The following is a 23,611-nucleotide window of genomic DNA, read 5'->3' on the forward strand; positions in this document are numbered from 1 at the left end:
TGGGGGGGGCGGTGAGGAAGAAAGGGGCGGTAGGGGGGCGGCAGTCGATTTGTACACAACACGCCGCTCTGGCCCAGCCAGTTTTTGGTTACAAAAAAAAATCTCTGACTGCTATCAAGTGCTGTGGAACAAGGTCAAGATGTACTTCATTGCCTTCCCAACATCATATTTAGTAGAACGGGGCTTCAGTGCAGTCACCTTGCTTCTTTCCAAGCAAAGAAACCGACTGAAAATTACTGACCGCGGGGATCTACGACTTCTTCTTAGTGAGTTCCAGCCTGATGTTGAGAAGCTTATGTCCCTGCACCAAGCACATCCATCCCATTAATATTACGTGTGAGACAATGAAGGTTACTGGTGGAATGTTTATTTACGATTCTATGTTGCTGAAACAGTTAAAACTGCTAAAAAATAAATTGGTTTACTAAATACTAAATTGGGTTTTATTTGTGAAATACACATTTGTGTTTAACCTTTCTCTTTTCAAATTGCAGCAAACCAAATATCAAGAAAGAGGTGTTTGTTTCCATATGTGCCTTGGGGGGGGGGGGCGCTAGGAATTCACTGGGGAGCCAAAGGGGGCGCCAGCCTGCAAAAGTTTGGGAACCACTGGTTTAAGTGCTTGCTTATTTGCACCTAGTAATGTCTGATTGAGGTGTGAACGACCATTCATAGCATTTGAAAACAAGTTCATTTGCGAACATTTAAAGGTGTAGAACAGGGGTGGGCAAACTTTTTGACTCGCGGGCCGAACTGGGTTCTAAATTTGGACCGGAGGGCCGAACCAGGAGCAGATGGACGTAATGTTTGTGTGAAGTAATATAAGCGACCTGTAAAGGTCATTGCATAAAAGATTTTGGCCTTTAGTAGGTAGTAAAGCATGGATATTCCAAACAAGTTTTTTGAAAACAAATGCATTTATTAACAGCATTAAAAAAAAAAAAAATTCACTGAAAAACTGTTATCAGTGATTCTCATAAAATACGACACTGTTATTATGAATAACAGTCTCCATCACTTCAGTGCCTGCAGGTCAGATTAATGAAAGATGTTTATCTTATGAGATCACATCAAACGGTAAACATTCTGACCAAATATATCATCTTGAAGAATCGGTGAAAGCATACATCCAAATAAAGTAATCAAAACGGCAACACGGGGAGGGGTATCTGAAAATCAGAGCAGTTTTAACTCACAAACACCTGATAACAGAGGTGAGGAAACGGGAAACACTTCCTTAAAGTAAGCCTTAAGAACTTTACAGGTTAAGATTAGTCGCAAACAGGTGGTGCATCAATGTCCTTGAGCATCCTGCATTGTTTGAAAATGAGAATGGTCGCTAGTTTCAATCCCTGCTATGTGTACAAATCATATTCAAAATGCATTTTTTTACAACAAACTTGAGAGCCTCCCCTTCATTTTCAGTGGGAACAGTGTTGTTGGTCTCCCTTTTTTGCTAGTGCGTCATAGTCTGGAGTAAAATTTGTTGTGGCAATTCTTAGGAGAGATCCGAGGTGTTGGTCCGTTTACCTCGATCTGTGACGGGTTGATGTTGACGTTCATGTGGCTGAACGTCACGTCGCCTACGTCGAGCCAAATTGGCCACTCTTTTTTTAAACACTCGGCACAGTGTCCACCTTGCTTTTCCTTGGGCGACTCATTTTAATAGAAGGATTCCAGGGGAAGGTTTGTGGGTGGCTTTAGCGTAAAACTGTATCTGAAAGCTCAGCGCGCGAATTACAAGAATGCTGTCGTCACAGCCCACGCTCTAAATTCGGGACTGATACAAATCGAGCGCGAGTGCGCCATGTCCGTACTACTGAGTACGTACACGCACTTGTGAGTGCGCACCGAGCTTTCTGACACGGCTTCCGGTAGTAAATGCGCAGGCGAGCGGTTCCCCATCTACTGGGGAAATGCAGTCATTGCAGGCAAAATGACAACAAAAAAAGTTTAATAATACAATTAATTCAGGGTTGGCGGGCCGGATTAAACGGTCCCGTGGGCCGGATGTGGCCCGCGGGCCGTAGTTTGCCCATCCCTGGTGTAGAACAACATTTAAGTGATTAAGTCATTGCAATGAAAATTAAGTTTATTGTACATTTAGTCAATATATTAGACAGGTTGGTTGATAAAGTAAATTACAGGAGTCAGTAGTAATTCAAGATAGCCTACTGTAGTCAAGTGATAAAACTATAACATCATTACATTAGTAAATCAGATTTATACTTGAGTTTAAAGAAAATCAGTTCATATAGCTTAAATTTCATGCAAAATCGTAATAAAAAATAATAGATAAATTAATAATCTTAATAAATACTGAGTTCATGAGACTTCCTAAAAATGGATGTGTCCAAGATAGAAGGGATAACTCCAATCTTAGAAGGCATTGAGGATGCTGATAGTGAGCAAGCAGATAAAACTCTTAAGGGGGAGACTGAAATAAGTGAAGGCAAACAACCTGCCCCAGAAGATGAAATAAGAAGAAGTGAAAGATCGAGAAAGCTCACTGAGAAGGGACAAGAACTCGAAGAGACTAAACTCAAAGGTCTCCAACATCGTTTCTCACGTACCTATGACAAGTGGAAGATTCTTGCTAAGAAATCAAGGAAGGAGATAGAGGGAGCCTCTTCTCAAGAGAACCTACAAACTCTCATCAACAAGATAAAGGGAGCATCAAATGATGTACAGCAGGCGTACGAAGACCTGCGCAAATGCATAATCCCTGATAAAGAGACACGCTGTCGAACAGACACCTGCGACACTGTCTCAAGGCAGATATTAGAGCATGCTTGGAATCATCTCCAAGACAAAGATAACGAGCAAGAAATAGAGTGGTTTGAGACTGGCTCTGTGTTCTCATTAGAAGTATCAGAAGCATGCAGTGCAAGCTCAAGATCATCACTCTCAAGTAAATCCTCATGTAAATCTTCAAAAATAAGTGAAGCTGCAGCAGAATTAGCAGCAAATGAAGCCACTTTGGAAGTCCAAGAGCAAGTGGAGCGTGAGGAACGTGAACTCAGAAACCTAGAAGCTGAGTACAGACAAAGGCTTGTGCGACAAAAAAAGGAACGTGCACAAGAAGAAGAGCAATGTAGACAAAGGCTTGCACAACAAGAAGAAGAATGTGCTGCAAATAAACAGGTCTTGGAAGAAAAGCGCAGAAAGATAGAACGCTTAGAGACCATAAAAAAGATGAATGCCGCCAAGGCCAAACTAGAAGTGTATAAACAAGAACAAGGCTCAACCTCAGACTTGCTGGATCTATTCAAGGATTATAAGCCCAAACGAGAAAGGCTTACATTCGACTCAAAACCTGCTGTCACGCCACAACTAATCACAAGGATGCAATCTTCTATAACTACTCCCAAAGAGGATAGCACAACTGATTTCGCCAAGGTACTAGCAGAGTCCTTCAGTGTAAGCCGTCTCCCAGCACCAGAGCCTGCTGTTTTCAGTGGAGATCCACTAAAGTACAAGGGCTGGAAAATGTCCTTTCAAACGCTGATAGGCAGAAAGAATATACCAGCGAACGAAAAAATCTACTACCTACAAAAATATGTTGGCGGACCAGCAAGGAAAGCCATTGAGGGATACTTCCTTCTGGGAACAGATGCAGCCTATCAGACAGCGCTCGATGTCCTGGAAAAAAGATATGGAAGCTCCTTTATGGTTGCTAAGGCTTTCAGAGATAAGCTGGCCTCATGGCCAAAGATAGGACCCAAGGAAAGCCTTCAGCTACGAGAGTTCTCAGACTTCCTTCAAGGCTGTCAAGCAGCCATGTCGCAAATAAAGAGCCTGGAGGTCCTTAACGACTGTGGTGAAAACCAACGAATGCTCTCCAAGCTCCCCGACTGGCTTACAGCAAGATGGAACCGAAGGGTGACCAGGATGGAAAAGGAAAATGAGACTTTCCCCAGCTTCGATCAGTTCGTGGAATTCGTCACAGAGGAAGCCGATATAGCTTGTAATCCGATTACCTCCCTTCACGCTCTGAAGTCTGGAGATGGTGGAAAGGAGAAGCCACAAAAAACACGAAGTGTTGGTGCTAAGGTGCTAGCAAGTAGCTCTGAAGAGAAAACAGATGCTAAAGGATGTGTATTCTGTGAGAAGTCAAACCATGGCTTACAGACATGTCGAAAGTTCTTGAAAGAGACAACTGCAGAACGAGTCAAGTTTGTGAAAACAAACAAGCTCTGCTTTGGATGTTTGAAATCAGGACATCAGTCCAAGAACTGTGAGAAGAGAAGCATTTGTGAGACATGCAAAGGGAAGCATCCAACATGTCTACATGAAAATCGTCCAAGGGAAGACGATAGGAAAGAACAAGAGGATGGCGAAGGAAAGGAGAGTGGGAGACGCTTTAAGAAAAAGGAGCGCACAAAGGAGAAGGAAGACTTATCAGAGTCTGAAGAGAAAGAAGAGACACCAGTAGAGGCAACAGCTAACAGAGTGGTGCAAGACAAGAGGAGCACCTATTCCTCCACAGTTGTTCCTGTATGGCTGTCCACAGCAAGTAATCCAGAGCAGGAAGTGCTCGTATACGCTCTATTGGACAACCAAAGCGACACCACCTTTATCCTGCAAGAAACGGCAGAAGTGTTAGTTACAAAGAAACAGCCTGTGGAATTAAAGCTCTCCACGATGTCATCCAAAGATACCGTCATCCAGAGTCAGAAGTTAACTGGACTGCAGGTCAGAGGTTATAATGAGACAAGGAAAATATCTCTCCCAGTAACCTACACAAGAGAATTTATTCCTGCAAACCTAAGTCATGTCCCCATACCTGAGACAGCAAGATCATGGCCTCACCTAGAGCACCTTGCTGGAGAGATCACTCCTTTATGTGACTGTGAGATTGGCCTGCTCATAGGCTACAACTGTTCTCAGGCCCTGTTGCCCAGAGAAGTGGTGTCAGGAAAAGATAATGAGCCTTTCGCTCAACGAACAGACTTGGGCTGGAGTATAGTTGGCTGTGCAGATCCCTGCGTCGATTATGGAGATGCAATTGGAAGCAGCCACAGGATCGTTGTGAAACAAGTGACTCCACACATTGAGTCACAGGCTTATCAACCAAGTGAAGTACGATACATATATCGAACACAAATCAAGGAAGTCATCACACCACCAGAAGTCATTAAGGCACTCGAATCAGACTTCAACGAAAGAGTAGCCGAAGATGCTCATATCTCACAGGAAGATCTACGTTTTCTATCCATAATGGAGGAAGGAATCAAAGCGAAGCCAGACGGACGTTGCGAAATGCCTCTCCCATTTAAAGAAGAAAGGCCAAGCCTGCCACAGAACAGAATCTGTGCAGATCACCGTCTCAAGTGTCTCAGAAAGAGATTGGAGAGGGACGAGCAATATCGGAAGGACTACAAGACCTTCATGAGTGAGATGATTGCACGCAGAGATGCAGAGAAATTCACAGAAGAACAACTTGACAAAAGCCCGTCCTGGTACATTCCTCATCACGGGGTGTATCACCCTCATAAACCTGGGAAGATACGGGTCGTGTTCGACTGCTCAGCCAAGTTCCAAGGCATGTCACTGAATGACCACCTGCTTACCGGACCGGAACTGACAAACACCTTGGTAGGCGTGCTCTGTCGCTTTCGCAAGGGTCCAGTAGCGATCATATGTGATGTGGAACGCATGTTCCATCAGTTTCATGTCAGACCAGAGGACAGAGACCATTTGAGGTTTCTGTGGTGGGAAGACGGCGACCTACAGTCAGAACCAGCGGTCTACCGCATGAAAGTACACCTGTTTGGGGCGGCCTCATCACCCGGCTGCGCAAACTATGGCCTCAAACACATCGCTGCACAAGGACAAGGTCACTTCAAAGAAACATCCATTAGATTCATAGAAAGAAACTTCTATGTGGATGATGGACTAACAAGTGTGACAACTGAAGAAGAAGCAATACAGTTAGTCGCTGAAGCAAGAGAAATCTGCAGTAATGGCAAGCTGCGAATTCACAAGTTCATCTCCAATCGCCAGAAAGTACTTGCATCGATTCCCAAAGAAGAGTGTGCTGAAATAGTACTTAATCAAGACTTAGCCAAAGGCGAGCCGCAGATTGAGAGGGCTCTGGGTGTCGAGTGGTGTGTTGCCTCCGACCAGTTCCAATTCAGAGTAGTGGTCAAGGAGCGTCCGCTCTCTAGAAGAGGAGTGTTGTCGATGGTAGCCTCTATTTTTGACCCACTCGGGTTTGTAGCACCTTTCATTCTCGTTGGAAAACAAATACTACAGCAGATGTGCCGTGACAAGATCGGATGGGATGAGCCTTTACCTGATGATTTACGGCCACAATGGGAATCTTGGTTCCTAGACCTACAGAACCTCGCTGACATCAAGATTCAACGATGCTACCTACCAGACAGTTTCAAAGAGGTCCAAAGATATGAACTTCATCATTTCTCAGATGCAAGTGTCACAGGCTACGGAGAGTGTTCTTACCTGAGAGCAATAGACACATCCGGACAAATCCACTGTTCCTTGGTCATGGCCAAGGCAAGAGTTGCCCCCACGAAGGTAACTACAGTGCCAAGACTTGAGCTGTCCGCAGCTGTTGTTGCTGTGCGGACTAGCGACCTGCTGAAAAGGGAGTTGGAAATAGAAGATGCTCAGGAAATCTTTTGGACAGACTCAAAGGTCGTGCTTGGATATATCAACAACGACGCCAGAAGATTTCATGTATTCGTGGCCAACCGCATTCAGCGAATCAAGAACAGTACCAAGCCCAGTCAATGGAGATATGTGGCTTCAGAAGAAAACCCTGCAGACCACGCATCAAGGGGTCTCAGGGCAAAAGAGCTCATCGAGTCTAACTGGTTTACTGGCCCCGAATTTCTCTGGCGTGAAGAACTTCCCAGCGGAGACATCAAGGTGGGAGAGATGTTAGCAGAAGACACTGAAGTTCGAAAGGCCTTCGTGGGCAAGACCTTGACGACGGAAGACTCACTGCTTGATCGCTTCCAGAAGTTCTCCAGCTGGATGATGTTAGTCAAAGCCATCGCTAGACTCAAACGACGTGTCAAAGAGCTCAAGGGTCTGACAGAAAGAATCAATGAAGCCACGAGTCTCGAAGAAAGAAAAGAAGCAGAAATGCAAAGATCAATGACATAGTGATTATAAAGGATGAAAATACACCAAGAAATGAATGGAAGCTGGCTAAGGTCACACAAGTGTACCCAAGTGAAGATGGTCATGTGAGGAAGATACAGTTATTGATCAGCGACTCAGAACTAAATGACACTGGAAAACGAGTCAACAAGCAAACCTACCTGGAGAGACCTATACATAAGACTGTGACCTTGCTTGAAGCAGAATGAGAGCCTCCAGTCTACCCTCTCCAGAGCTCCCCTCCCTAGCGCCAGCTAGCTTATGACCTAATCCTTAGTTATAGTTACCTTAATTATACTTACCTCAGTTATACTTACCCTTTTTCTCTTAGTCCTACTCATCTCAGATAGTTGAAGAAAATCACAAGTGATTTGGTGGGAGTGTAGCTGCCATAAGAAAATGCACTGATATGGTACGTTTTGAGCTAAGCTCTGTTTCCAAGTGGGAACCAATTTTAGTTTTTGTGTTAGCGGTTCCTTTATGAGAGTTACACAAGGGCGAGTGTGTCTGATTTTGAGCCACGGGGTGGCAACGTTTTCCGTTTGCATAAGCAAGTGATGAAGAATGCAAGGAATGCTTATTTTGTTTCTTTTCTGATAGCATTTTTGTTTATTGGTGAAACCAGAGTTTTGAAGACCTGTATTGTCAAGATTTACGTTTTTCTTCGTTTTCTCCCTCGAGCAAATGCGGCAATGAGTTCTCACGGCATGTGTGTGGAGAAGGAGTTGAATAAATGCCCGTTTTGAAGAACTGCTTGTACGCCTGATTGACAAGAGGGAGCTACAATGGTGTAATTAATGATTAAAACTTGAAAGTATCTGTTTATTGTATTCGTTTATATGTTTAATAAAGACAAAGCCATCACAAAGCTGTTGTAATTATTTTGATTTTGATCTAAATTAGCCTTGAATAAAGACTAAGCAGTCACATGAATTAACAGAAAAAAATGGACAGCCGGACTCGGACTCGGTGCAAAAATCCGACCGAGTCCACAGCCCTGCTTGTTTTCGATCGTGCGTACCACTCCATTTGAAAAGACATGCTCCGACGTCCCGTTGTCCGAATCAAACCTTTTTGTCTCGGATCAGAATGGAGCAGGGCGACCAAGTGCAGCTTGGACCAGGGTTATTGGAGGGAACAACTAACAGACTCGGCAGACTGACAAAACTTACTAACAAAACCAACAACAGGACTGACCGACAAAGACGTGAAACAAAAAGACATGAAGTGTGACAACAACAACATTACGACATTAGGAACCAAAAGACAACAACAATGATCCGACAAGGAGTGAGGGGCAGACAGGACTTAAATACACGACAGGTACCAAGAGGCAGGTGAGAATAATCAAACTCATCATGGGCACACAGGAGGGGAGGGGAGGGGCGAGCACACGACAGAAACCATGACAACAGACACATAGTGGAACGGCTGGGGACGAGACATGACACTTTTAACTCCGGAGTTGGTCTTCCTTTACTGATGACCTCCTGCTTCGACCGAAAATCCATTGTTGAAAATCGTTTGGATATGTAATTCTCCATTGTAAAACGAAATGTAAAAACGGGGAAAAAAAAAAAAAAACGAATGTAAAACAAAATAGATGGACGACTGCTCCTCAGTTGTTCACTGTAAATTTGAACTGGAGATCACCTATTCTACAGGTGGGCGCATGAAGCATCCCGGGATCACTCGCACCCCCTGCCATAAGGCTGGAGAACCTTTTTATTGTTTCCTCCGTAAAGTCTCTTTTCATAGCCGTTTTGTTCATCTAAAGTAGGGGTGTCCAAACTACGGCCCGCGGGCCAACTGCAAATTCTGAAAACATAATTGAATGTGGCCCGCACAACAGCTTGAGCACTTCTCAGTTCCCACAGTAGATGGAGCCCGCCACACAAAGCGCTTGACGTCCATCTGCTCCTGGTTCGGCCCCCGGGTCAAAATTTAGAACCCAATTCGGCCCGCCAGTCAAAAGGTTTACCCATCCCTGGTATAGGGATTTGGCTCGGATGGTTATGCTCTTTTCGCCCCCCGGGTGTCGGTCAGAACACAGGAGGGAAGACGTGGTTCAGTTTTGATTGCTTTACTGAATTATTGGCAAAAAAAATAAAAATACATAAATGAAATACTCTCGGCAACACACCAAACATAAGTCATCGATCGTTACAACAAAATACATTTGCTGGCGACCAGAGGCGTAGCCAAGCCGGGGCGAGCCGGGGCGGTGCCCCGGTTAGGACTCCCCGCGCCCCGGTTGAAAAAAATCGAGCTTTTTCGATTCTTCATTTTCATGCCGTTTTTTTCTTTCGGTCTTGCGCGAATGTGCTTGCGCTATTCTATGTGCGCGATGTTATCCATTCACCGTTTGCCTCCCGGACCCGGATGTTGTTTTAGCGATCAGCGAACGGCGTGGGTGATGTTCGATTTTTTTTCCTGTGGGCGTGCGCCCCTACTGGAAAAATTCCTGGCTACGCCTCTGCTGGCGACTGTTAGTCGCTGTGCCGCGATGTAACGGCTACTCGTACGAAGCGAGGCAAACTTAAGGAGCGCGCCGGAGCTGTCAATCAAACGGCGCGCACACGAAGCAAACCGCGATCGGAGAAACGGCACAACAGTGGACAGCAGTAACAATGAAATGTATATACTCACTTTGTGTCAAACACGATTACGAAAATTAGAATATTGTGATAAAGTTCTTTATTTTCTGTAAAGCAATTAAAAAAACAAAAATGTCATACATTCTGGATTCATTACAACTCAATTGAAATATTGCAAGACTTGTATTATTTTAATATTGCTGATTATGGCATACAGCTTAAGAAAACTCAAATATCCTATCTTAAAATATTAGAATATCATGAAAAAATATACTAGTAGGCCTCGAAACACCTGCAAGGGTTTCCTGAGCCTTGAAAAACACTCAGCTGGGTTTCAGTAAACTAAATGACAAGTATGGGGAAGACTGCTGAGCTGATTGCTGTCCAGAGGACCATCATTGACACCCTCCATCAGGAGGGTAAGACACAAAAAGAAATTTCCCAAAGAGCAAGCTGTTCACAGAGTGCAGTTTCAAAGCACATCCACAAAAAGTCTGTTGGAAGGGGGAAATGTGGCAGGAAACGCTGCACAACCAAGAGAGATGACCGCAGCCTTAACAGCATAGTGGAGAAGAGTCGCTTCCAGAATTTGGGGGAGCTTCAAAGACAGTGGACTGAAGCTGGAGTCCGGGTATCAAAAGCCACTGTTCACAGACGTGTCCAGGAAATGGGCTACAATAGCCGTATTTCCATGGTCAAGCCACTTTTGAACTCAAGACAACGGAAGAAGTGTCTGACTTGGGCTATGGAAAAGAAGCACTGGACAGTTCTAGAGTGGTCCAAAGTCCTCTTTTCAGACGAAAGCAAGTTTTGTATTTCATTTGGAAGTCAAGGCACCAGAGTCTGGAGAAAGGCTGGAGAGGAGCAAAATCCAAGTTGCTTGAAATCCAGTGTGAAGTTCCCACAGTCAGCGATGGTTTGGGGAGCCATGTCAGCTGCTGGTGTTGGTCCACTGTGTTTCATCAAGTCCAGAGTAAATGCAGCTGTGTACCAAGAGATTTTAGAGCACTACATGCTTCCGTCTGCTGAAAAGCTCTATTGAGATGATGATTTCATTTTCCAGCATGATCTGGCACCTGCCCACAGTGCCAAAACCACCAGTAAATGGTGTACTGACCATGGCATTACTGTCCTCGATTGGCCTGCCAATTCCCCTGACCTGAACCCCATAGAGAATTTGTGGGGTATTGTGAAGAAGAAGCTGAAAGACACCAGACCCAAAAATGCAAATGAGCTAAAGGCTGCTATTGAAGCATCCCAGGCATCCATAACACCTCAGCAATGCCACAGCCTGATTGCCTCCATTCCACGCCACATTGATGCAGTAATCCGTGCAAAAGGATTCCCAACCAAGTACTGAGTGCATCAATGGACATTTTCAAATGGTTGATTTTGTTTTGCCGTTATAAATCTTTTTTTTTTACATGGTCTGAGGAAATATTCTAATTGTTTGAGATAGGATTTTTAAGTTTTTTTTTAAGCTGTAAGCCATAATCAGCAATATTAAAATAATAAAAGGCTTGCAATATTTCAGTTGATTTGTAATGAATCCAGAATGTATGACATTTTGTTTTTTAATTGCATTACAGAAAATAAAGAACTTTATCACAACATTCTAATTTTAACTTACCGCTGCACACAAGCTCCAACAATCGCGATAAGCTGAGGTAACTCACGCGAGACGTAAGGCGCGGTGACGTAACTTCCCTTTAAAGGTATCTGGCGCCATCTAGTGTTGTGAATGGTTATATTGTCTAGACCCCGAATGTAAAACGATCCCCACTTTTTCAGTCTTATTTCAATGCAAATAACATCGTCTTATATTTGGGCCAATACAGTAATAGTACAACATTGTTGTGATGTTGTAGTAGGCTGACCAGATATGGGTTTCTGAAAAAGAGGACTGCTTTTTTGGGGGGAGGGGGGGGGGCATTTTATTTGGGTATTGTGGGGGGGGGGGGGTCATTTGTGTAATATGTTATGACGCAAATGACATGGTGTCTGTATAGCAATTGCATTTATTGGCCCGAATAACACAAAACAGTATAACAGCAATAGTGGCTGTTAATTTCCCGATGAGGATTATTCAAGTTTCTACCGAACTGCACCGAAAGTGCTTTGCTTTGAAAGACCACCACGGAAGCGTGATGCCGCGTACAATCAGCTGGCTTTGCTGAGATCCGACTGTGACGTCTCGCAAGCTACGGCGGGACTCGGGCACGTTCACGTTCGGTGTCGGTCATCTTCGCACGCGCGCGCCGCCGGCGAGCGTGCGCGCGCGCGCGCGGAAGGTAAGCGGGACCATTTCTGTTCTATCTTTTCTTTTATTTGACATTTGCAAATACCAATTGATCGATCGCTTTATCGGCGGCAGATACCTCTCATAGCTAACTACTTAGCTAGCTAAGGGATGGCTACTAACGACCTGTTACGCGCGTTGCTAGGTGACGTAATCTATTTATTGACAGGTAGTCTTATTTTCTTAGACACGCTGCAAACAGAATCATTGTAATACAGTATTTGTAGATCAGCTGCATGTTACATGTGGAGGATCCATCATCCATCCATCCATCCATCCATCCATCCGTCCATCCATCCATCCATCGCATTTTTAACAAGATTGGATAAATTCAGTGGCGCAGATGGGATTTTGGAACTGTAAATATGTTTCTGTTCATTACAAACATTGGCAATACTTCACTTTAAATGTCAGCCTGTGTTGCATTTGCTCAAGTGGCCTCAAGTCTATGCATCTACAGTGGGGCAAAAAAGTATTTAGTCAGCCACCAATTGTGCAAATTCTCCCACTTGAAAGATGAGAGATGGCTGTAATTTTCATCGTAGGTACACTTCATCTATGAGAGACAAAATAAAAAAAAGATCCAGAAAATCACATTGTCTGCTTTTTAAATAATTTATTTGCAAATTATGGTGGAAAAGAACTATTTGATCAATAATGGCCTCGATCTGGGGCTCCACGCAAGATCTCACCCCGTGGGGACAAAATGATCACAAGAACGGTGAACAAAAATCCCAGAAAAACACGGCGGGCCCGAGTGAATGACCTGCAGAGAGTTGGGACCAACGTAACAAAGACAACCATCAGTAACACACGATGTCACCAGGGACTCAAATCCTGCAGTGCCAGACGTGTCCCCCTGCTTAAACCAGTACACATCCAGGCCCATCTGAAGTTTGCTAGAGAGCATTTGGATGATCCAGAAGAGGATTGGGAGAATGTCTTATGTTATGTCAAACTGACATGTACTGGCTTACGCAGGGGGACACATCTGGCACTGCAGGATTTGAGTCCCTGGCGACGTAGTGCGTTACTGATGGTAGTCTTTGTTACTTTAGTCCTGGCTCTCTCATTCACTCTGTCCCTCTGTGTTTTTCTGGGATTTTTGTTCACCGTTCTTGTGATCAGTTTGATCCCACGGGGTGAGATCTTACGTGGAGCCCCAGATCGAGGCCATTATTGACCAGATACTTATTTTCTACCATAATTTGCAAATAAATTCTTTAAAAAGCAGACAATGTGATTTTCTGGATTTTTAAAAAAAAATTGTGTCTCATAGTTGAAGTATACCGCTGATGAAAATTACAGCCATCTCTCATCTTTCAGGTGGGAGAACTTGCACAATTGGTGGTTGACTAAATACTTTTTTGCCCCACTGTACGTCTTCAATCCTCCAGTGGCCGCCAGCCATGCAGCAAAAGCTTTGCTCTGAAGGTTCCGGTTCTTTTCACGATGGGGAGCGCTCGTCAGGCCTCCACAGCCTGTACGCCCAAAGGGAGTACCCGTATGAGTACCGCGGCTTCAGCATCACCGGAAAGCTCCCGCCGAAGAATGGTGGTCTCACGGCAGCTCGCGGCATGCGGCGCTCACTCAGCGACGGCAGGGACACCTCCCAATTCCTGATCTCCAGGAGGAGGACGAGAAGCGTGGGCACGCGTGCGCACCAGGACGAGCTTAAGCACCAGGACGAGCATGAGGAACTGCTTGCCAGAGACAGCGAGAGAGAGAAGATTGGGACCTCGGACAGGTCGCCAGATCATTACAGGGGTTTTCATTTGGGACAGGATCTCGGCGTGGACGTCGGCCCAGACTGGAATGCAGAGGCGCTCGGTGAGATCATCAAAGACCCGTTCCCACTTTTCTATTACATTCTCTCTGATCATGCGACATCAAAGACTTGCATTTCCAATACGTGCGTAATCATTTGCCACACCACATGGTATCAATGGCCCCTATTACACAAAACATGGCACACTGCAGTGACTGCACATATAATTTAAGATCCCTTTCCAAATACTCATGACGTCAAAGACTGCGTTTTTCACTGCTCAAGACATCAGCAAGGACACATTTTGCACTATCCAGGACACATCAAAGGCCCCTCTCTAAATACTCGAGAACTTGTCCCCTTTTTCCTCAGTTTACGAGATCATCCAAGACCCAATTTCCACTCCCCACGGCACTGTCAAAGAGCCCTTTCTCATGGCCGTCTGTCCTTTCCCCACAGGACAGGGCTGTTGTTCGGGCCCAGACACCACCTGGTGCTTGCTCGCGGCGCCGCACGGAGGCCTGGCCGCCAGCACCATTGATGGCATTGGCACTGGGGGGTCCCCACAGCGGCGGCTGGCTCGCGTCAGGACGGAGCTGGCGCAGGCGCACACGCGGCTGCTGTGCGAGCGCGCCCACACACAGCATCTGTCTCGCGAGAGGCAGGAAGTGGCGGAGAAGGAGCGGTCGCTGAGCCGGCAGGTGGACATGGCAGTCATGGTGATCGCTGCCCTCAAGGAGCAAATCAACGCTTCCGAAAACGAGCTGGAGCGACGTGAAAGGTCGGGGCGGGGATGGAATCCTGAGATAATCACCATTGGGCTCGTAGATTTGTATAACAAATTTCATGACAATTTAGCAATTAATTCAGCAATAATGACCAAATTGTAAAATTGTTAAGTGTATCTGTAAAAAAATCATCACATTGAAAATGGATGAAAGGCTAATTCGCATTTTTCGTTGTATTCTTTCAGTCAATTTAATTGTAATTATTTAACATTAATTAATTTATGTTTATCTTTGATTTTAATTGTTTAATTGAGATACAAGACCCAAAATGTTTGGAAGCCATTTTGCCAAAACGGCCGCACGACATCTGGCGACTGGGCTAACGTGCCGCTGGTGCTGACAGGCAGGTGCTGAGCATCCACGAGTTTCTGGAAACGGCCGCACGCCAGGAGACCAGCGGTAAGGTCCGAATCCAGTCATTCATCGAGAATCTGCTCCGACGCATCGCGCTGGCCGAGACCCTCCTGGAGGACTACCAGGTGCACAACACACGCACGCGTGGCGCAGGCCTAACCCTTTCCTGCCCTCCTTGTCGGTCTCACGTACGTCTTCCCTCTTCAGCGGCGGCAGACACCGGCCACCAAACCGAGACAAACCTTGCAGGATCACCAAGAGCAGGTTGCCACACCACCGCACCAACAAAAACTTAAAAAATAAATAAATAAAAATAAAAACACTTAATTGTTCCCACAGTGGGACTGCACAAACATTCTTTTAAGCAGAGCCACACATTTGTCATAATTACAAAGTCAAAGTCAGCTTTGACAATATGTACATGTCACATTTCATGATAACACATGAACATGTTTCTTTTGCAACAGAGCCCAAATACATCTTGACAGCATCTCTGATAGAGTTTTGCAAGAACCAGTTGGGCTATTTTACGCTTGCATGCGGAGAAAGCCATCAGTACCCTGTGTGGTACAGAGGTGCTTGAAAGCAGTCTGACTTTTGCTTCTTTCAAGAGAATTATTATTGAGAGAAAGCAGGCTGGGGGTGAGAGTGAACACGTTTCGGGGGTCACCTCTGCAAACTGGTTAATCAGTGCCGAGGGTCTTAGCGGTTTGTTTTACAAGGTTGTGGAAACAGATACTAGTGGAGCATCTTTACACAACAAGCTAAGCAAGAAGATTTGCACAACCTTGGAAAGTTTCAACAACTCAAGGGAATCTGGAAAGTTTCAAAAACTCAAGAAAAGGTGGAAGGTTTTAACAAAGTTAATGATCCCAGTCAACATTCCAACATCATCATCCGATCACAATAATTTGTCAAACCTAACAATCAGCAGTGTAGGTGTCAGCTATGTAGAGGGAATGTTTTGTTTTGTCTTTTTTAAACCGAAAATGTTTTTGTGCCGAGTTTTTGATCCCTCGTTTTACTGTTGTTCCCCAGGTCAGCTGGATGTCAGCTGTCGTGCGGTGTCCACGGCAACGTGCCCGTGCAGAGGCCGTTGAGCGAGCTGCGCGAGCCGCGCGAGCAGCGCGAGCAGCGCGAGCGTCTGGTGCGTTCATCCCGTCTCTTTTGTCGACCCGAACACCGGGACGACATTTGGAACCAGCGGCGCCGCTCAGCCGGATACGAGGCCTAACGGCGTCAGGAGGGGGCCCTCTTCATCATCGCAACACAAGGTCTTCTTTTTTTATACAGTCGTATGCAAAGGTTTGGGCACCCCTGGTCATTTTCATGATTTATAAAGAAAAATCATTGGTTGTTCGGATCATTGGTTGTTCGGATCAGCAACTTCAGTTAAATATATCGTACAGCAGACAAACACAGTGATATTTGAGAAATGAAATGAAGTTTATAGGATTTACAGAACGTGTACAACCATCACCTAAACAAATGTAGGCAGGTGCATAAATTTGGGCACCCCAAAAGAAAAACCCTCCTTATGCAGAAATAACAGTCTCTAAATACGCTTCCTATAGCTTCCAATGAGAGTCTGGATTCTGGTTGAAGGTATTTTGACCATTCTTCTTTACAAAAACATCTCAGTTACGGGTATTTAAGGTGGCCAGTTGCAAGTTGTTCTCCTCTTTGCATCTTCTCTGAAGAGTGGCAACATAGGAGCCTCAAAACAAATGACCTGAAAACAAAGATTGTTCAACGTCAAAGTTTAGGGGAAGGATACAAAAAGCTAGCGCAGAGATTTTAGCTGTCAGTTTGCACTGTGAGGAACATATAGTGAGGAAATGGAAGACCACAGGCACAGTTATAGTTAAGGCCCGGAGTGGCAGACCAAGAAAAATCTCAGATAAGCAGAGGCGAAGGATGGTGAGAATAGTCAAAGTCAAACCACAGAGCATTTCCAAAGACCTACAACCCAATCTTCATGCAGATGGTGACACTGTGCATTGTTCAACTATTGCTCACTTTGTACAAGGAGATGCTGTATGGGAGAATAATGCGGCAGGAGCCTTTTCTGCGCACATGCCACAAACAGAGTCGCTTGAGGTATGCTAAAGCACATTTGGACAAGCCATCTTCATTTTGGAATAAGGTGGTGTGGACTGATGAAACTAAAATTTTGTTATTTGGACATAGCAAGGGGCGGTATGCATGGAGGAAGAAGAACACAGCATTCCAGGACAGACACTTGCTACCCACAGTCAAATTTGGTGGTGGTTCCATCATGCTGTGGGGCTGTGGGGCCAGTGCAGGTACTGGCAATCTTGTTAAAGTTGAAGGTCGCATTTATTCAGCAGATTTTTGCAAACAATGTTCAAGAATCAGTGACAAAGTGGAAGTTGCGCAGGGGCTGGATACCTCAACAAGACAACGACCCCAAACACTGCTCAAATTCTAGTAAGAGGAACAAGTACAACGTTCTGGGATGGCCATCTCAGTCCCCAGACCTGAATATTATTAAAAATCTGCAGTGTGATTTAAAGCAGGCTGTCCGTGCTCGGAAACCATCAAACCTGACTGAATTGGAGATATTTTGTCAAGAAGAATGGTAAAAAATACCTTTAACCAGAATCCAGACTCTCATTGGAAGCTATAGGAAGTGTTTAGAGGCTGTTATTTCTGCAAAAGGAGGAGCTCCTGAATTTTTGTGTTGGGGTGTCCAAATTTATGCACCTGCCTACATTTGTTTAGGTAATAATAATAATAATAATAATTCATTAAATTTGTATAGCGCTTTTCAAAAACCCAAAGACGCTTAATGATTGCACACTTTCTGTAAATCCTATAAACTTCATTTCACTTCTCAAATATCACTGGTTTTATCTGCTATATGATATATTTAACTGAAATAGCTGATCAGAATAACCAATGATTTATAAAGGAAAATCTTGAAAAAGATCAGGGGTGCCCAAACTTTTGCATGCGACTGTATATACATCTTAAAAACACCCATTGCTTTGTATTACTGCAATGGTTGTTTTTTATTTTTCAAATCTGCTTGTCCCCACGAGGGTCGTGGGCGCGCTGGAGCCTACCTCAGCGGTTTTTGGGCAGATTGGCAGGGAACAGACACCCTGAACCAGTTGCCAGCCAATCGCAGGCACACGTTGACAAGCATTGAGATTGACATTCACGCTTGCAATGACATTTATGGGCAATTTGTGGAGTGCTCAATCGGCCTACCGTGCACATAACAGAATAAAAAATAAATCACAATTAGATAGGGTAAAATATAGTCAATAAGATTCACCACTGTAAAAAAAAAAAAATGTAACATGGTCAAATTGCTTTAAAATGATAATGTATTTTTGTTTCATCATGCGATGGATCAACCAATGGTACAAATGATATAATACAAATTAATACATGTTAATGTGCTATGTATGTAGTTTTATTTACGTTCTAATTGACTAAAAAATATGCTCCATTCACATGTCAAATTTGAATAATTATGAATAGGAATGTCATTGTATTCTTGAAGTGATTGTCATGATGAAACATTGTGAACTACTCTTGGTAGAAATATGAATATTCACAACAATGCATTAATATTCACAAAGCTGTCACGTGTTGTGCATTTAAATAGAAAAGGCGACTTAGAGAGCTAAGAGCCCACGCTGTGTTAGAAAGGCGGAAGAGAAAAGGGCGATAGTTTATGAATTCGGATTTCACATAGTTTAAGATAGTTCAGCCGAGTACAGTTTACCCCACTTCAGAGTGTGTGTAAAGAAAGTAAGTTCCACACGTTTATTGTTGTATAACTACCAGCCTCTTTGACTGCCAGTATAGTGATACAGAATGTCCTTGAGCATGTTTAAGAGAGCTATCATCGTGGTTTTGTGTCCGAGTGTACAACTTTGAGTTGCGCTATCTCATGTATATATTGTGATATTTACATGATTCAGAGATTAACACCCATTATTATTTGTTTTACACACACATATACACACACACACACAGTTGTACTGAGGCTGCCAATCTCATTAAACATAAAAAACCCCAAGACCACCTCTCTTTTTTGGATCTCCTAACCGGACTCACCACAGCGTTCTGCATTACCCCACCAGCGCATAAGCCAACAATATTTTTCAATGGTTCTTCGAGCCGGATGGCAGATACCTGTTGAAGATGCAGAACCCAGAGTTACCAGCAAGTGGGACAAGACCCAGGAAATCATCATCAGTGCCTTCTTACATGTCTGATTATGACCTCAGCGGGCCAGGGTGTTTCAGTAGTTTCCAACGACCAGTTCTTGCAAGGGTAACAAAAGCGGAGCACGCAGCCACAGAGCGCCCAACCAGTAGATCCCCATCACCGCTGATTAGCCAAGGACCTGCCATGGAGACCATGGAGGATGTTGCGCAAGAACAGGAGTCCAGACAAGTCATGACGCAAGCCATCAGGAGACAGGAGATCAACCCTCTTGTTGAGTTCAATGCTGCCCTCAAAGAGCTGCATCAAGAGAATGCTGAACTCCACAAACAGTTCCAGAGCCCAATGACTGCCTTACAGCTTGCTCCTCCACCACCTCCAGGCCCATACAACAGCGGTCATGTTGGAAGCCACCAATACCCAAACACTAGTGGCCCATGATTGGCTAGAATACGAGTTAGAAGTCTAGGAAGACAGCGTCACGCTCCCCAAGAGAGAGGAGTCATCCAACAGGGAGCGCGATAACATGCGTACTAAGTCTTCAAGTAAGTCTGCTACTATCCTCCTGAGCAACAGCCTTGCTGTTGGCAGAAAGCTGCCTCGTGAGCACCACTAACAAAGTCCTCTATGTGGACCGGCCAGTCTACAACTGCAAGGTGCTGTTGAAGATCAGCAAAGTCTTCCTGAGGAACGGTGACAAGTCCTTGGAGACATACTGTATGCTATTTTAGACGACGGTTCTGAGCGGACGATACTGCTCCAGTCTGTTGCCAAACAGTTGTGCCTCAAAGGAAGTAAAGAGGTGTTGCCTCTCTCCACCGTCCGACAAGGAAAGGACAAGGTAGTACATGGGGCGGTCGTGTCCTTCATGATTTATCCAGCTCACAACCCTGACAAGATTCAGAATGCCTTCACTGCAGAGCAACTGGGTTTAGCAGAGCATTCCCATCCGGTTGCTTCGCTTCAGCAGAAGTATAAACATCTGGCAGGTTTAGCCAAAGGAGGAAGCGCTTAGCCAAATCTCCAGAACAAGCAGCTGCCTACCAAGAAGAGATGAAGAAGCTTGTAGATACTGGCTATGTTGTGTGGTTGGATGCCTATCAAGTAGAGAGCAGCGCAGAAGCCTGGTTTGTATATACCGTACCATCTGGTCCAACATAATGGAAAGAATCGGGTGGTGTAAAACTGCTCATTTCAGCACCAGGGTCACAACCTCAACCAGCTCCTACTACCTGGTCCCACTCTCGCTCCACCCCCCCTTGCTAGCTGTGCTACTACGCTTTAGAGAACTTGCCTTTAGCAGTGATATCCGCAGCATGTTTCATCAGGTGAGGCTCATACCAGCAGACCGACCACTACTGCGATTCTTATGGAGGGACATGCCGAGGGACCGACCACCTGATGTGTATGAGTGGCAGGTGCTTCCCTTTGGAGCGACTTGCAGCCCCTGCTGTGCAACGTTCGCGCTACAGAAGCACATCACTGACCACAGCCAAGCAGAAGGTAATCCCAGTGTACGCCATCAACAAATCCTTTTATGTGGATAACTGTCTACAGCAGGGGTGTCAAACTTGTTTGTTTCGCGGGCCGCATTGTAGTCATAGCTTCTTTCGGAGGGCCATTATAACTGTCTATATACAGTAAAAGCTACAAAACAAACTGACAAATAACTCGTTTTCAAATCAGACTAGAAAAAAATGGTGAAGTATTTTTAAAAAAAAAGATATTATTAAAAGTGAAGACAATTTGCCATTCTAGTAATGACACACGAATTTGATGCACAATTTGTCTTCGCGGGCCACATAAAATGATGTGGTAGGCCGTATCTGGCCCCCGGGCCTTGAGTTTGACACCTGTGGTCTACTGAGTCTCACTTGTCCAGGAGTCTTGCTCTGCGCCATCTGCTGGCCGATAGTGGATTCGAGCTGAGGCAGTGGGAAAGCAATATTCCCAGTGTTATTGACCATCTGCCACCCACCCTCAGGTTGGAAACTGTGGCTCAGCCAAGGTCAACCTGATTTACAAGAGCCGGCACTTGGACTACAATGAAACTATAAGTCTGACACACTCACCTATGGACACAGACACGTTGACTGCTCGGTGGTTACAATGAGAAACATCTATGAAGTTTTACCCAGACAATATGGCCCTCTTGGCTACATTGTGCCTTATACCACCCGAGCCAAAGTCATCGTACGCCACCTGTGGGAGAAGAATAGAGAATGGGATGACCCACAGCTTCCACAGGAGCTGATGAAGAGGTGGCATGAATGGGGAGACAGAACCTATTACACCTGTCCAGATAACCCTGCCCAGGTGCTACAGTAGTGGATCAATCCAACTCTAAGAGTCTGTGTTGATGTGTTCTGTGATGCCTCTGAGCAGGCATATGGCTCAGTAACTTATTTGAGAACGGACATTCCGGAGGAGGAAATAGAAGTTGCATTCCTCGCAGCCCGATTACGAGTTGGCCCCAAAAAGCAACAGTTTATTCCCTGGCTCGAGTTGTGTGCTGCCCTGACAGGTGCACAACTCTACAAGGTCATCTGCACAGAGTTACCCCTGCATCCGCAGCTGTACCGTCTGGTCAGACTCCGCTACTGTGCTAACCTGGTTGAGCACAGACTCATGCAGATACGAGGTCTTTGTGGGCACACGTGAAATACGCAGAAATACAAGAGTTAACATATGCTGGCACATGGAGGTACGTGCCATCACAAGACAACGTGGCAGACGATATACTAACCCGTGGCCTCACCCTCCAAGACATCAGGCAGAGAAACAGACCTGCACTTCTAAGACGACCTCCTTACCCCCTCCAATACAAGACCATGGAGGCCATTGCCCATCAGCTTCATGGCGCGGCCGATTCCAAGAGCCCCCTCACTTCCGAGTCTTATGCTACTGCCTATTTCCACCCAACTGTTTGCCCAACGTGCCAGACCGCTTCGCGAGGCCTCTATTCCCTAGCGTAATTTTTTCACAAAGGGGAACGTGTACTGCCAAACATTACGCTTTCTTGGAACGTACAAGCAAACAATCAACTTACCCGACGAGCCAAAACCAACAGTCACGTTGACGTGGTTCCATATGTGCCTCAAAAACCGCAGGTCTGTGCCATGGCATCAAGTCGAGAGCTCTCCGGTCCCTTCTTTATTCATTGCTGCTAACCGGAGTGAAATAACTCAGGCGAAAACTTTAAGCAACTGCCAGCGAGGCCGCAACTGACTGGCCGCGGCTCCTGTCTCGCCACTCTCCGATCGGATCGTTTTGTCTCAATGTGACAATTCAGAAATCTGCATTCAAAAGTCTCCGACTTCAGCCAGAAATAACCCAGAGAGGATTCTGACACGGTCTTAAGTACAGCAGCGTGAGAACTTCCAGGTAACAGTGGATGCTTTGAGAGGCGAAGCATGTTGCAATTACGACACCTGTGATGGGTGCCAACATTCGTTCTGATTCGAGGCAGGCAATTCACTTTTCTACGCCTGCTCAAAGCCGAATTCCAATCACGGCCCCAACATTATTCACAAATGTTCTTTTGTTGGCGGCTTTCCTTTAAGAACTGCGTGTTGTGTCGGGGGATTCCGTGCAACAGCAATGATTGTGCTGGTGGCATTTCTTTGCTTGTTCTCACCTTTATTGGAATGTGCCAAACATAACATTTTTGAAAATACGGGCAAAATTGGGTGCTTTTTTTCTTTTCACCAACCAATGCTTGAGCACTACTTGGGTTGCACATGTCTGGATGCCAAGATCAGGCTTGATGACAAAATGAGGCGGCGATAGCGGCTTGTTGTTCGTCGGTTATTCTAGAAGCTTTATTGGTGGATAATGTTTACATCTCACAACGCATTCCACAAACATTTTCTGGTCACAAAATGAAATATGAATCACACCATTCAAACAAACGCTGGACGTTTAGAAAGTGTTGAGCTCCACATATATTATGCCATTTTATGCCTTGCTTGTTTTTCATGTCATATTGAATGGAAACAATTTCTTCTGAACATGTTCCTTCCATCACTACACAGCCGCCATGACACCAAAACCACAGCTGCCAAACGTTTTCTAGAAAGGTGAGCCTAGCGAGTTACTCAAGCCATGAAGATGACTGTGATGAAATTGATGACGTGTTGGCAAATGCTCGAGGCCCCGCCCACCATTCGCTATCCTTTGCAATGCAAACATCCTCCACCCAGAGGAGAAAGAAGTCAGCTGGAGAGGAAAAAAAAATCTGGCATCTTCATCAACTTTGTTTTAAATAAGTGTCAATCGGCAGCCACAAAAACAACAACCTGGGGAGTGTGTGACATGCCCCAGGGAAGCACGGGGGGGGGGGGGGGGGGGTGGGGGTGGGGGGGGGGGGGGGGGGGGGGGGGCGGGGACTCACACATATCAGGCAGACCTTTTCTCTTCTTCCAGAAACGCCCCAAAAATTTATACGTGGGAAAAAAAAGTTTCATGA

At 45.2% G+C, this 23,611-nt stretch overlaps 2 protein-coding genes and 1 long non-coding RNA gene across 3 annotated transcripts; all 3 read left to right on the forward strand.

The window, feature by feature from the left end:
* Positions 1–2,766: 2,766 nt before the first annotated feature.
* Positions 2,767–8,293, forward strand: LOC119134647. Its single transcript, XM_037271482.1, has 5 exons — positions 2,767–3,050; positions 3,105–5,040; positions 5,116–5,839; positions 6,872–7,057; positions 8,220–8,293. Exons 2-5 carry the CDS (start codon positions 3,196–3,198, stop codon positions 8,291–8,293), a joined length of 2,829 nt encoding a protein of 942 aa, XP_037127377.1. The 5' UTR covers positions 2,767–3,050; positions 3,105–3,195.
* Positions 8,294–11,896: 3,603 nt separating this feature from the next.
* znf365 (zinc finger protein 365) lies at positions 11,897–16,171 on the forward strand. The gene is given in 7 exon segments (XM_037272244.1): positions 11,897–12,019; positions 13,425–13,857; positions 14,255–14,576; positions 14,927–15,062; positions 15,145–15,201; positions 15,976–16,056; positions 16,058–16,171. Coding segments are annotated over 6 exon segments (1,131 nt in total). The 5' UTR covers positions 11,897–12,019; positions 13,425–13,436.
* A 4,308-nt stretch (positions 16,172–20,479) lies between these two features.
* LOC119135001 lies at positions 20,480–23,434 on the forward strand. Its single transcript, XR_005100478.1, has 2 exons — positions 20,480–20,646; positions 21,128–23,434. It is a non-coding gene; the product is annotated as an uncharacterized LOC119135001 (long non-coding RNA).
* Positions 23,435–23,611: the final 177 nt, after the last annotated feature.

The sequence above is a fragment of the Syngnathus acus genome, chromosome 15 (assembly GCF_901709675.1).
Source record: "Syngnathus acus chromosome 15, fSynAcu1.2, whole genome shotgun sequence".
Lineage (NCBI taxonomy): Eukaryota > Metazoa > Chordata > Actinopteri > Syngnathiformes > Syngnathidae > Syngnathus > Syngnathus acus.

Coding starts and splice junctions, on each gene's coding strand:
- LOC119134647 (XM_037271482.1), top strand. CDS start 3,196: ATGAATGCCGCCAAGGCCAAACTAGAAGTGTATAAACAAGAACAAGGC. Junction 5,041..5,115: donor ACAGGATCGTTGTGAAACAA/GTGACTCCACAC, acceptor CAAATCAAGGAA/GTCATCACACCACCAGAAGT. Junction 5,840..6,871: donor CATCGCTGCACAAGGACAAG/GTCACTTCAAAG, acceptor TCTGGCGTGAAG/AACTTCCCAGCGGAGACATC.